Consider the following 12,826-nt stretch of genomic DNA (forward strand, 5'->3'; position numbering starts at 1 on the left):
TCCACATTTTATCTTCGTCTTTTGTAGTATTCAATATCTAGAATGCTTTCAAAATTAATGTTCTAAAATGTCATCTAATTAAAAATAAGAATTTCTTAGTACATAATAATGAAACAACAAAGACCAAAGGAAAGTTATTAATTTAAGGACACCATACATATATTCTGTGATACTTACTGTGATAAATGAATACACTTTTATTTTAAATGTCAAGAAGTAATAGGAAAACTTTTATTTTGAATGTGATAGTCAGGATAAAACTTAATCAGTTCTTATTTACAGCTTGATCAAAATTAACAAAAATTTAACAAATTATATCACTTTATGAAGAACTTTTTTTATGCTATAATAATTTTCCTAAGAAGCACTGTGCATAGAATCCAGTTACATTTTGCCACAAATGATTAAAAGCAAAACTTAAATATAATCTGAACAAGTTACAGATACATTACATAAAACAAATATTAGAGCTATTTTCTCTGGAGAGTTAGCTTGCAAATGAAAAGAACAAATCCAAATCCACATACTGTAATAGCTGTCCTCTTCAAAATTCTACTATTCCAAGTAGAAACTTCTTCTATTAATGGTATTTGAGTTGGATCATTTTCTCGTTCATTTTGCAACTAATATTTAGTATGAGAAAAAGAAAAAAATAATTTAAAATACAAATGTAGTACAATTGAAGACACCTTTGCTTTAAAAAAAAATACCACAATACCCATATTAAATCACTTGATTCAGATTCCTATGGAAGATTTTATTTTTTATTTTTATTATCTTTATTTATTGGATGGAGACAGCCAGAAATCAAGAGAAAGGGGGAGACAGAGACACCTGCAACCCTGCTTTACCACTCATGAAACTTTCCCTCTGCAGGTGGGGACCAGGGGCTTGAACCTGGATCACTGTGCAGTGTAACATGTGTGCTCAACCAGGAGCTCTACCACCCAGCCCCTGGAAGATTTTCTTTTTACTGAAGGGTTAATAGTTTACAGCATAGTCTTTAATACATAGGCACAGCCTCTTCATCTCCCCTTGACTAGTGTCTAGGAGACACAATAGGACTCCAACGTCCCTTCATCTTGTTCTTCCCTCCTTCCCCAGGCTCCTTTGTTTTGATCTTATATACCACTACCAGATCAAGTTTCACCTTATGTTTTCCCATTTGACTCAACAATCCCATGAAGATTTTAAGTAAACAGAGACATTTTGAAAGACAGTCTTTTGTAGGGGAGATAGTATAATGGTTAGGCAAGACTTTAATCCTTGAGGGCACAACCAATGCTGAGCAGTGCTCTATTTTAATGCACAGACCATAGGCCGAGTCTGAAATGTTGACTCTCCTAAAAGCTTAGACCACAGAGAACAGAAGCAACAGGTGGCGTTACTCTATTATGATATATAAAAAATAAAAAAAAGAAACAAAGAAATTTTGAATTTTGTGGAGGTCCCATATAAATTAATTAGTAGTTTTCACAAAATAAATGTTCCTAGACTACATTTTAAAGCCATTTATGGTTATGTGATACTTACTTTAATGTAAAACTTTCTATTTCTAAACTAGTTAATTTTTTGCAAAAAATTAACCATTATTTAAGCTTATCTATAATACATGAAATTTAATAAATCTGGGAAGATTCAAGTCTCATCATAGATGTTTAATCCTCATTTAAACATAATTACAAGAACAAATGCCAACAAAATCTTACATGGTTCTTTTTTTCTGTAGAAATTCTCAGTAATCCACACCTATGGACATCTAATCTTTGACAAAGGTGCCCAGACTACTAGATGGGGAAAGATGAGTCCCTTGAACAAGTGGTGTTGGAAAAAATGGGTTGAAACATGCAGAAGAATGAAACTGAACCACTATATTTTACCAAATACAAAAGTAAATCCCAAGTGGATCAAGGACTTGATGTTAGACCACAAACTATCAGATACTTAGAGGAAAATATTGGCAGAACTCTTTTCCGCATAAATTTTAAAGACATCTTCAATGAAACGAATCCAATTACAAAGAAGACTAAGACAAGCATAAACCTATGGGGCTATATCATATTAAAAAGCTTCTGCACAGCTAAAGAAACCACTACCCAAACCAAGAGACCCCTCACAGAATGGGAGAAGATCTTTACGTGCCATACATCAGACAAGAGGCTAATAACCAGAATATATAAAGAACTTGCAGATCTCAACAACAAGACAACAAATAACCTCATCCAAAAATGGGGGAGGACATGGTCAGAATATTCACCACAGAAGAGATCCAAAAGGCTGAGAAACGCATGAAAAAATGCTCCAAGTCTTTTGATTGTCAGAGAAATGCAAATAAAGACAACAACGAGATACCACTTCACTCCTGTGAGAATGTCATACATCAGAAAAGGTAACAGCAGCAAATGCTGGAGAGGGTGTGGGGTCAAAGGAACCCTCCTGCACTGCTGGTGGGAATGTAAATTGGTCCAACCTCTGTGGAGAACAGTCTGGAGAACTCTCAGAAGGCTAGAAATGGACCTACCCTATGACCCTGCAATCCCTCTCCTGGGTATATATCCTAAGGAACCCAACACACCCATCCAAAATGATCTGTGTGCACATATGTTCTTGGCAGCACAATCTGTAATAGCCAAAACCTGGAAGCAACCCAGGTGTCCAATAATAGATGAGTGGCTGAGCAAGTTGTGGTATATATGAATATATATACATACAATGGAATACTACTCAGCTATAAAAAATGATGACTTCACCGTTTCCAGCCAATCCTGGATGGACCTTGAAAAATTCATGTTAAGTGAAATAAGTCAGAAACAGAAGGATTAGTATGGGATGATCTCACTCTCAGGCAGAAGTTGAAAAACAAGATCAGAAAAAAAAAAAAGTAGAACCTGAACTGGAATTGACGTATACAGGTCCAAGAAGGATGACAAGAGGACCTAGTGAGGGTTGTATTGTATATGGAAAACTGGGAAATGTTATGCATGTATAAACTATTGTATGCTATTGAATGTAAAACATTAATTCCCCAATAAAGAAATAAAAAACAGATTAAAAAATCTCAGTAATAAAAGTATATGAAATCAGTTTTCAAAGGTGCTTTCAAAGAAAATTTTTTTTGCTAAAGAATATCCCATAATTATTAACTGCTTCTTGTGTATGTATAGGTGTTTGTGAGAGTGAGAAACACACAATTGTTGCTGGGGGAAGGTAGAAGATAGAGAACTGACAGAAACCAAAAGATACTTGAAAGATAAAAAAGAATCAGGAACATTTATAGAGTGATATTTACTAAAAACATCCTGTGCTGCACTGGTGATGCAAATATTTTCAACATTAGTAGGAATTACCACTTCTAAAATCTACAATATAAGTATTTAATTATAAAAGTCTGCAAAATTAAAGTAGAAAATGCACTTCAATGACAATATCATTAATACGCTATCCTTTTCTTAACTTCCAAATGGCTTCATTCAGCAACAGATTCCTTTTTGACACTGATGCTCCATTTGCTGAATCCTGAGACAGTCATTCTTTTTCTTAATCAATTACTTAGAATGACCCTTTCTGACAGGAGCCTGTTGGTGTGTCGGCTTGAAAGAGAGTGATGTGGTGTTAGAGTCTAGCCTTGACCTCTCCCACCCTCTCTCTTTCTTTGTTACCTCTGTTTCATGTATTTCTTTAAAAAAGTTCCTTTAGTTATTATTGGCAAACTCTAAAATATTCTAACTATAAGAGACACTCCCAAGTATGGAAGCCCACATTATTCTCAAAATCAAATTTCATTATGTTGATCACTACTTATTTAAGACATATGGAAAATTAAAACTCATTCATTAACTTGTTCCAAAATACTGCCTAAAGAACTATATCTACCACTATTATAACCAATGTGTTTTGAAGGCTTGTCTTACAGATGTACACAGCTCCTAGGTATAGGTCATAGAATAAAGATGTTCCATTTAAGCAAAGTTGAAATATTTATTTATATAAATCTCTGATTGAATTATTTATGTTTTAAAGTCTAAGCCACACTTAAAGCAAATGATTAAATTCATTGCTTGAAAAATCTGGTATCTCTAGCTTCATCTCTATCATCCATACCACCCACCTCCCAGCTACATTTTTCATTTTAAAGAAGTGAAACAATGATCTATCCTGAAGGATTTTCAACATTAAACATTAGAGGATAATGCTTTTCAAGAATATCTTTATTTAAATCCTTCTGAATTTCTTCTGGATCTCAATGAAAAACAATATGGTATAAATAAATCCAGTAACATTTTCCTTGAGTTCTAGATGAGATGGAAGTAGGGGAGATGAAGGATGCTGGCTGTGATTTTCATGTGGCTCTCTGGTCTATGCAGCAGTTACTTGGCGCATAGCAACACTCTCTTAGGCTTATTGAATGAGTAAAGGTCAGCAACAGCACAACTTCTATGGTGACTTTCACTGGAAAGCAACTACTCTCTGTAAGAATGCTTATATATTGCTCATTTGCTCCATTTAAAATGTGTGTATTTCTTTATTATTTATAGAATTTGCTTCATATTTTTCTGTTCTATTAAAAACTCATTATAATTTAACATAGGTTTGTAGCTGGAATAACAAATTACCTGAAACATCTGAAATTTACTTTGAGGAAAACATTTAAGAAATTATTTTATTGGGGGAAAATAATGGTTTTTATAAGACATGTTAACACATATCTTCCTGTGATATGTGTCTGCACACCATTCTTATCACTAACTTAAAAGTTCTTTTTTTACCATCTTGCACTCAGTCTTCAATGCTCTCTCCAACCCTTATAATTTTTTTGGATAAAATTTTTGCAAAATATTAAATGACATATGTTGCCAAACTGTGATAAATAGGATAGTTACCCTTGGGGAGAAGGGCATAAAGCTTTGGTGGTAGGTGTTGTATAGAACTATACCCCTGTAACTTTATAACCTTGTAAACCACTATTAAATCACAAACAAAATATTTCTAAAGGACATATTAGATTATCAGAAAAGTCAGGTTGTATCTCTGCACAGAAAAACAAAAATAGTATGTGATGACTTTTCCAACAACCCAGTAAACTGAAACTATAAAGCTGTAATGCATAGTCTCATTTTCAGATCAACTATTTTACAAAAATCTTTACAGATAACAAATGCAATACAAAGATTTGAAGAACTCTGATGTGAATTCTTTCATCTTGAGCTGAGTAAAAAGTGTTTCCCTTATTACCTGCCTTAACTAACATTCCTTTTTCAGCAAACTAAATTTTGTTATAGCCTCATTCCTTCCCTCCTTTCTTTCTTTCTTTCTTTCTTTCTTTCTTTCTTTCTTTCTTTCTTTCTTTCTTTCTTTCTTTTCTTTCTTTCTTTTCTTTTTTTATTTATAAAAAGGAAATATTAACAAAACCATAGGATAAGAGGGCTACAACTCCACACAATTCCCACCACCAGAACTCCGTATCCCATCCATCCCCTCCCTGATAGCTTTCCTATTCTTTATCCCTCTAAAAATGTAAGAAAAAGAAAAAAAAACAAACAAGTTTAGCCACAGGTCTTTTGGAATAGAACTAAAACATGCCTACTAGCTATCTACAAAATGGAGGGGCCCCCCCAACTCTTCACCTGCACTATTCCAGCCTTCCCTTCTTTCTTATCAGAGCACTACTCAGCTCTGCTTTATGAAAGTGGGACTGTTGGTATCTCAGTCATGAAAGTCTCTTTGCATAACCATTATGCTATCTATCCCTGCCCTAGACATTTTTCTAAAAGAGGAAACTGTCTTCAAGATATATACTTTTTTATTGTGAATTTTTTTTTTAATTTTTAAATTTTATTTATTTTCCCTTTTGTTGCCCTTGTTGATTGTTGTTGTGGTTCTTAATGTCATCACTGTTAGATAGAACAGAGAGAAAGAGAGGAGGGGAGATAGAGGGGGGAGAGAAAGATAGACACCTGTAGATCTGCTTCACCGCCTGTGAAGCGACTCCCCTGCAGGTGGGGAGCCGGGGGCTCCAACCCGTATCCTTACACAGGTGCTTGCGCTTTGGCACGCGTGGTTAATCTGCTGCTCTACTGCCTGACTCCCAGATATATACTTCTATGTTAATATAGAAATAAGAATTAAAGGCGGGGGAGATAGCATAATGGTTATATTCAAGGTCCAAACAGACTTTCATGTCTGAAGCTCTCAAGTACCAGGTTCAATTTCCTGAACCACCATAAATAAGCCAGAGGTGAGCAGTGCTCTGGTAAATAAATAAATAAATATAAAGAAATAAATAAGAATTAAAATATCCATTCTCCTTTTAAATGTTAAATTATAAAATGTATTATAGAAAGCCTGCAAAGTCAAAATAAAAGAAAAAGAAAGCCTGAAAAGTAATTTATCCACAATCCTATGTCATTAGTAGAGCTAATAAACATGTTATGTTTATAATTCTTGCATATTTACATGCAAACAAGTATTTCATATCTTCAGCAAGTTGATATTTGATTTACAATATTTTTATCAATTGGCTGCATTTTATTATAAAATGTGTTACCATACTTAAATGATTCTCTTAAAATAAAACGGTATGGTACAGATAATTTTGGAACTATTAAACTATTATTAAAAGATATGAATATTTTTAAAAATCTTGACATATCTTGTTTTTATTTTTTACAAGAACACAGTTTAGCTCTGATTTATGGTGGTGCTGGGGATTTAACTTGGGACTTTTGGTGCCCCAATCATGAAAGTCTTTTACCATAACCATTATGCTATCTCCTCAGGCCATACTGATTTTGAAAGGAATTGTCCCATCAGTCTCACATGAGAATATGAGTTTGGTATACTCAAAACCAGAAATAGAGTAATATATTTTCCCTGATAGTATAAAGAAATGAAAATGATATAGAAATTGTTCATCTAATATGCATTTTAAATCAAATGTTGATATATATATTATATATATATACATACATCAACACATATACATATAAAACACACACAATTATTGTTGTCATCAGAGTTATCACTGGGACTCCATACCTGCACAATACCACAGCTGAATGAAATTTTTTTTTCAATAGAAGGAAGGAGACAGAGAGAGAGACAAGCACAGTACAGCTTCACCACTCAGGAAACTTTGTCAACCTCTCCTCTCCCATGTAGGTACTCCCATGTGATGGCCAAGGGCTTGAACCCAGGGTAATCACACATGGTAAACTGTGTACTCTACAGGTAAGCTATCTCCTGACCTCTGAAATATAAATATATGTACACACACTTTTTTTGGGGAAATTCCTTCAACAACTTATTAATCTGCTCTTGTCAGAATTGCTTCACTGTCTTATTGTGCTATAAATACTTTCCTTTTAAAATTTCTGTCATATTTTTTATTATCTTTATTTGATAGAGACAGTCAGAAATTGAGAGGGAAGGGGAAGATAGAGAGGGAGAGAGACAGAGAGGCACCTGCAACATTGCTTCACCACTTGCAAAGCTTTCCCCCTATATGTGGGGGATCAGGGGCTCCAACCAGGTCTTTAAACATTGTAACATGGACGCTCAACCAAGTGTGCCACCATCTGGCCCATAAATTACTTTTAAAAATGATAAAAATATACCTTCTGGATCAAGTCTTTTAGTTTGCAGACTTCTTCATTCAAATCTTCAACATTACTAACGAGTTCTTCACAAACTGAAGTAAAATTCCTGGGAGAAGCCCATTCTAGGACTATCTGTTAATATTTTCAAAATTACATTTTAAAGAATGGAGAGCATCATTTTACAGCTTCATACACACAAAAATTATACAATATTATTTGTTTTTAAAGACAGAGACAAAGAGGAGAGGAAAGGAGAGAGAAAGGGGAGGGAAAGGGTCTCCTGTCATTTTATGTTTTATATAATCAAATTCCTTTTATTCCTCCCTCCAGTTACTGGGGCTTGGTGCTAGCACTATGAATCCACCACTGCTGGTGGCCATTCTTTCCTTCTTTATTTTAATTTTTTCCATTTTATTCAACAGGAGGGAGAGAAATTGAGAGGGTAAGAGGAGGTAGAAAGGGAGAGAGAAAGACATCTGCTTCACTGTGAAGCATCCCCACTGCAGGTAGGGAATAGGGGATTGAACCCAGGCCTTGAACATATATCAGTATATGTACTTAATTGGGTACACTATCTGGCCCCCTCAAATTCCCTTTAAGAACAAATGGTAATTTCAAAATACAGAGCAGTTTAAGGGTTTTTTTCTGACTTATTTTCCTTTTCTTGAGAGTTAGGACCCAACCTTTTACTATTAGGATACAAAGGTGATAAAATTAAACAAATTGACTTATTTAGATGCTATACAACTTCGTGGAAGGTAGATTCAATTTTAATACATAGGTACTACTTGGTGAATTATTATTAACATATTTTGAATGTTCTTCAGTATTCATATCCTTCTTTTTAGCATACCTTGTGAGAATTTACAGGCAACTCAGTAATAATATTCTGTACAGCTGTTATCAAATGACCACATTGTTTGCTTAACTTCAGAAGAAAGTTGAGGAACTCATCACCACTAAAGAAAGGAAATAAACAGGAATCACTAAGATAAACAATTAGCTACATTCTATTGGGCTTGTATATCAATGGCTAATCATAGTATTTATTAGATTCTTTAAGAAATATTTCAGGATAGTTAATATGCATAATAAATTGAAACAGATACTGAGTACAAACAAGCCTAAATCCAATCTTCAGGTCCTCATAGTTCAAGTTCAATATGTTACACACATAGGGACAGACCGGGAGTATGGATCAACTTGCCAACGCCCATGTTCAGCAGAGAAGCAATTATAGAAGCCAGACCTTCCAACGTTCTGCATCCCATAATGACCCTGGGTCCATGCACCCAGAGGGATAAAGAACAGGAAAGCTTTCAAGGGAAGGGGATGGGATAGGGAACTCTGGTGTTGGGAATTGTGTGGATTGTACCCCTCTTATCCTATTTATCATAAATAAAATGTAAATACATATTTTAGTATCAATTACATGAAAGTACTTTTACTAGTTATTTTACATGGATTATTTTAATACTCCTAATAAATCCTTTAAGGCAGATGTTCTAATACTGTTTTATAGTAAGATATCTAAATCTCAGGTATTATGAACTTAGCATAACTGGGATATAACTAACAATACTTCACTGAGATGGTATCTGAATTAATTCTAGAATTTACGAATAAGTTTGACAGGTATGTGAGGAACTGAAGGGATTCTGTATGCGAGAGAGGCACAGGTGTAGGAGGTCCTCATGGTTTACACTATCATAGGAAAGTAAAAAAATAAGACTAGATACAACTGGTTTTAAAAAGAATTATTTTATTTATGAGATAGTAGAATAGAGAGAAAAAGAGAGGATGAATATGAGTATGAGAATTAGCATATTACTATGGCATATCCAATGCCAGGGATGTATTTTTAATCATTTCAAGTAAATTTGTGTTCTTTAGTTTATTTTTCCTTATATTTACTCTAGAAAGAACAAAAACTGAGTACAATTATAAAATAGCAGTCAACCTATAGTTTTTTTCTGTTCCAATGTAATATTTATATTGACAGATTTTTATAGCTTTTTAAATTCTTAAATTTTATTGACTAGTGAAATAACTAGTCAATAAACTTATTTAGGCCATTATATATATATACCAAATGGTCTCAAGGAAAATATCCATTGAGAATTATGATTCAGAATATCAACTGATAATGCAAATCAACTGAAACTTATGTGTAAAACCAGTATTACCTCAATAAAAATTAAAACTAAATTGATAAGTGATTTGTTATTCTATACAATTTGCAAACACTGTGATGTAGAAACAAACTAATAAAACTCTTATTCAGAAGAAATTAAAAATGATAACTCAGTTCAAATAAGCAAGTAACATTATTAATAAAAGTGCAGTTTCAATAAATGCAAAATATAGTTTTCTTGTAAAATATTCTCAGAGCTACTGAATATGAATAACTTATAAAAAGGAATATAGTTCATATATCATAGATGACATGTACATATCACTTTCCACCTCAAATCAATGACGTGTACAATGCAGCCACTTTATGTATAACTTATAAAATTTTATATGGAAGCTCTGATAATTTTATACTTATTTAAACATATGGCATAGGTAATAAAATAATAAGACAAATTACCATGTCTTTTCTACTGATATAAATAAGCAGTAGATCTCCATCTGCTAGAAGATTTTGCTTCATTTTCTAATACCATGAGGCCACACTATGCATATGAAACATTACAGAAAGCACACTTTCAGGGCAGAGTTATGGTGATCTAGTCACAGAAAAGTCGGCTGTCCCTCAGAAAACAAATATTACAACAAAACAACTCAAGAATTTAATCAGAGAACCGCTGGCATTTCTGGTAAAGAAAGGAAAATCGCTATCTAAAGGTCCAGATTTCTCTTTTTCTATGGAATAGAAAGAAAAAAAAAATGACTGCCAGGAACTATGGATTTGTAGTGCCAGCACCAAGCCCCAGTGATAATAAGAGGCAACAAAACAAACAAACAAACAAACAAAGAGTCAAACTGTTGCTAAGACTTTGTGAAAACTATGTTAGTAATCCTTGGTGGGGTTGGCAGGGGAGGAGGCATGAGGTTGAGGGGGACACAGAACTGTGGTCATGGGTGGGGTGCAGTATGGAACTGTTCGAGTATATCCCTGTAATCCTGTGATCTTGTAACAGTTATCAAGTCACTAATAGATTAAATAAAAATATAAAAAGTACAAAAGTAACTGTGTAACTTTTAAACAGAAGCTTTAAGAAGTCAAAACCTGGGAATCGGGCAGTAGCGCAGTGGGTTAAGCTCAAGGATCCCGGTTCAAGTCCCTGGCTCCCCACCTGCAGGGGAGTCGCTTCACAGGCGGTGAAGCAGGTCTGCAGGTGTCTATCTTTCTCTCCCCCTCTCTGTCTTCCCCTGCTCTCTCCATTTCTCTCTGTCCTATACAACAACGATGGCATCAAGAACAACAACAATAATAACTACAACAATAAAAACAAGGGCAACAAAAAGGGAAAATAAATAAACATTAAAAAAAAAAGAAGTCAAACCTAGGATGAAATTTTTACTCTAATGAATGTACTCCAAATAAAAGTACGAAGTACTTACTGTAGAAAATCTGATAATTTAAAAGTGTCTGAATATAATAATTGATACTATTTCCCTCCTAATATTCTTTTACAGAACATGTTCCTTCCAGTATTTTGTAATACATATTTACAACTGGTATTATTCTGCATAATTCATTTTATATTGTCTTTTAAGTTTATGAACACTTTGATGACACTGTCTTACAATATTTTTACTGATAAAATATACTAAAGCATTATAATTCAAATATCTTTGTTTAAATATTTAGTTTTCAATTTCAATATTTATAAATATTATGTATGAACAACTATTTTTAAATTTTTAAAAATATTTATTTACATTTATTTATTTTCCCTTTTGTTGCCTTGTTTTTTAACATTATTGTGGTTATTGATGTCATTGTTATTGGATAGGACAGAGAGAAATGGAGAGAGGAAGGGAAGACAGAGAGGGGGAGAGAAAGACAGACAACTGCAGACCTGCTTCACTTGTGAAGCAATGCCCCTGCAGGTGGGGAGCCGGGGCTCAAACCGGGATCCTTATGCCGGTCCTTGTGCTTTGCACCACGTGCACTTAACCCACTGCGCCACTGCCCAACTCCCATGAACAACTATTTTTTTAAAGAGTTTTGTATCTATACTAATTTTTCCTTTTGAAGGACAGGTGGCTTCCTTACTGGATATAATTTTTTAATATCTCTGATAACAGTAACATATAAATTGTGTAGGCACAGAGAAAAAGTTGGGGTAGAAATTGTTGACAATTTTCAAGACATGGATGAAAATTTACTATTTATGTTCAAAATATCTCAAAGTAGCAATAGTTTAAATGTATTTATTATAGAAACAACTAAGTCATCTTCTGTCAGATTACTTCCTTTTTTGCCTTAATTTTTAAACAATTTTTTAATAACTAGCAACTTAACATTGATCTATAAAATAGTAAGATTTCAGGGATATCATACCCTTACATATGTAAGTCACTTCACCCTCCACCAAAGTCCTATGCTCCTTATCCCTCTGATAACCTCCATAATTCTCACGAAGTCTAAGAGACATTTGGTTACTATTATTTTTGCAAGTTTATTTACTTTAGTTATCTATATTCCACATATGAGTGAAATCATGCAGTAGTTATCTAATTCTATAAACATGTTATGGCTAAGTATAGGAAAAGCAAATGTATTCTGCATATGTGTTCTTGTAACAGACCATTTTGGAAAATTTAACACATAAGGCAAAAAGTATCTTAAAATAAATTGGTAGCTAAACTGTTGAAATCACATTACTAAAAGATTATAATCAATCAGTTAAGCTTTTCCTGCTGTTAGTTTTCTTATGACTTAATGACTAATTTCTTCTTTAAAGATTGACTTTGAACAAATGGGAAGTAAAACCTTTTCCATAACAGCATGTAAACAAAGTCTGTGATTTAATAATAAGGTCAAATTCCTGAAATTTATGTCTTTTCATTTAATTTTTTTAAAATACTCAGCATCTTAAGTAAATGCACCAGCCAAATTTACACCTTCTTTAGTATATTAAATCCCACAAAGTAAACTCACAAGGCATCCCTAGCTCCATACACGTAAGTTAAAATAAAAACTTAATTTGTAAGTCAGATATGTAGAACTTAAACTATCTCTTCACAGAAACAATAAACATGGAAAGAAATATTGT

General features: G+C 33.5%; 1 protein-coding gene across 2 annotated transcripts in view; it reads right to left on the reverse strand.

The window, feature by feature from the left end:
- Positions 1–209: 209 nt before the first annotated feature.
- Positions 210–12,826, reverse strand: part of ASZ1 (ankyrin repeat, SAM and basic leucine zipper domain containing 1) — an 81,873-nt gene continuing 69,256 nt past the window's right edge. For both annotated transcript variants that reach the window (XM_060195717.1, XM_007525445.2), the window contains 3 exons: positions 8,449–8,554; positions 7,614–7,727; positions 210–623 (listed from right to left, as the gene is read on the reverse strand). In XM_060195717.1, coding sequence (XP_060051700.1) covers positions 471–623; positions 7,614–7,727; positions 8,449–8,554 — 373 coding nt within the window. In that variant the 3' untranslated portion in view covers positions 210–470. The remainder of the gene's footprint in view (positions 624–7,613; positions 7,728–8,448; positions 8,555–12,826) is intronic.

Source organism: Erinaceus europaeus, chromosome 8, assembly GCF_950295315.1.
Source record: "Erinaceus europaeus chromosome 8, mEriEur2.1, whole genome shotgun sequence".
Taxonomy (NCBI): domain Eukaryota; kingdom Metazoa; phylum Chordata; class Mammalia; order Eulipotyphla; family Erinaceidae; genus Erinaceus; species Erinaceus europaeus.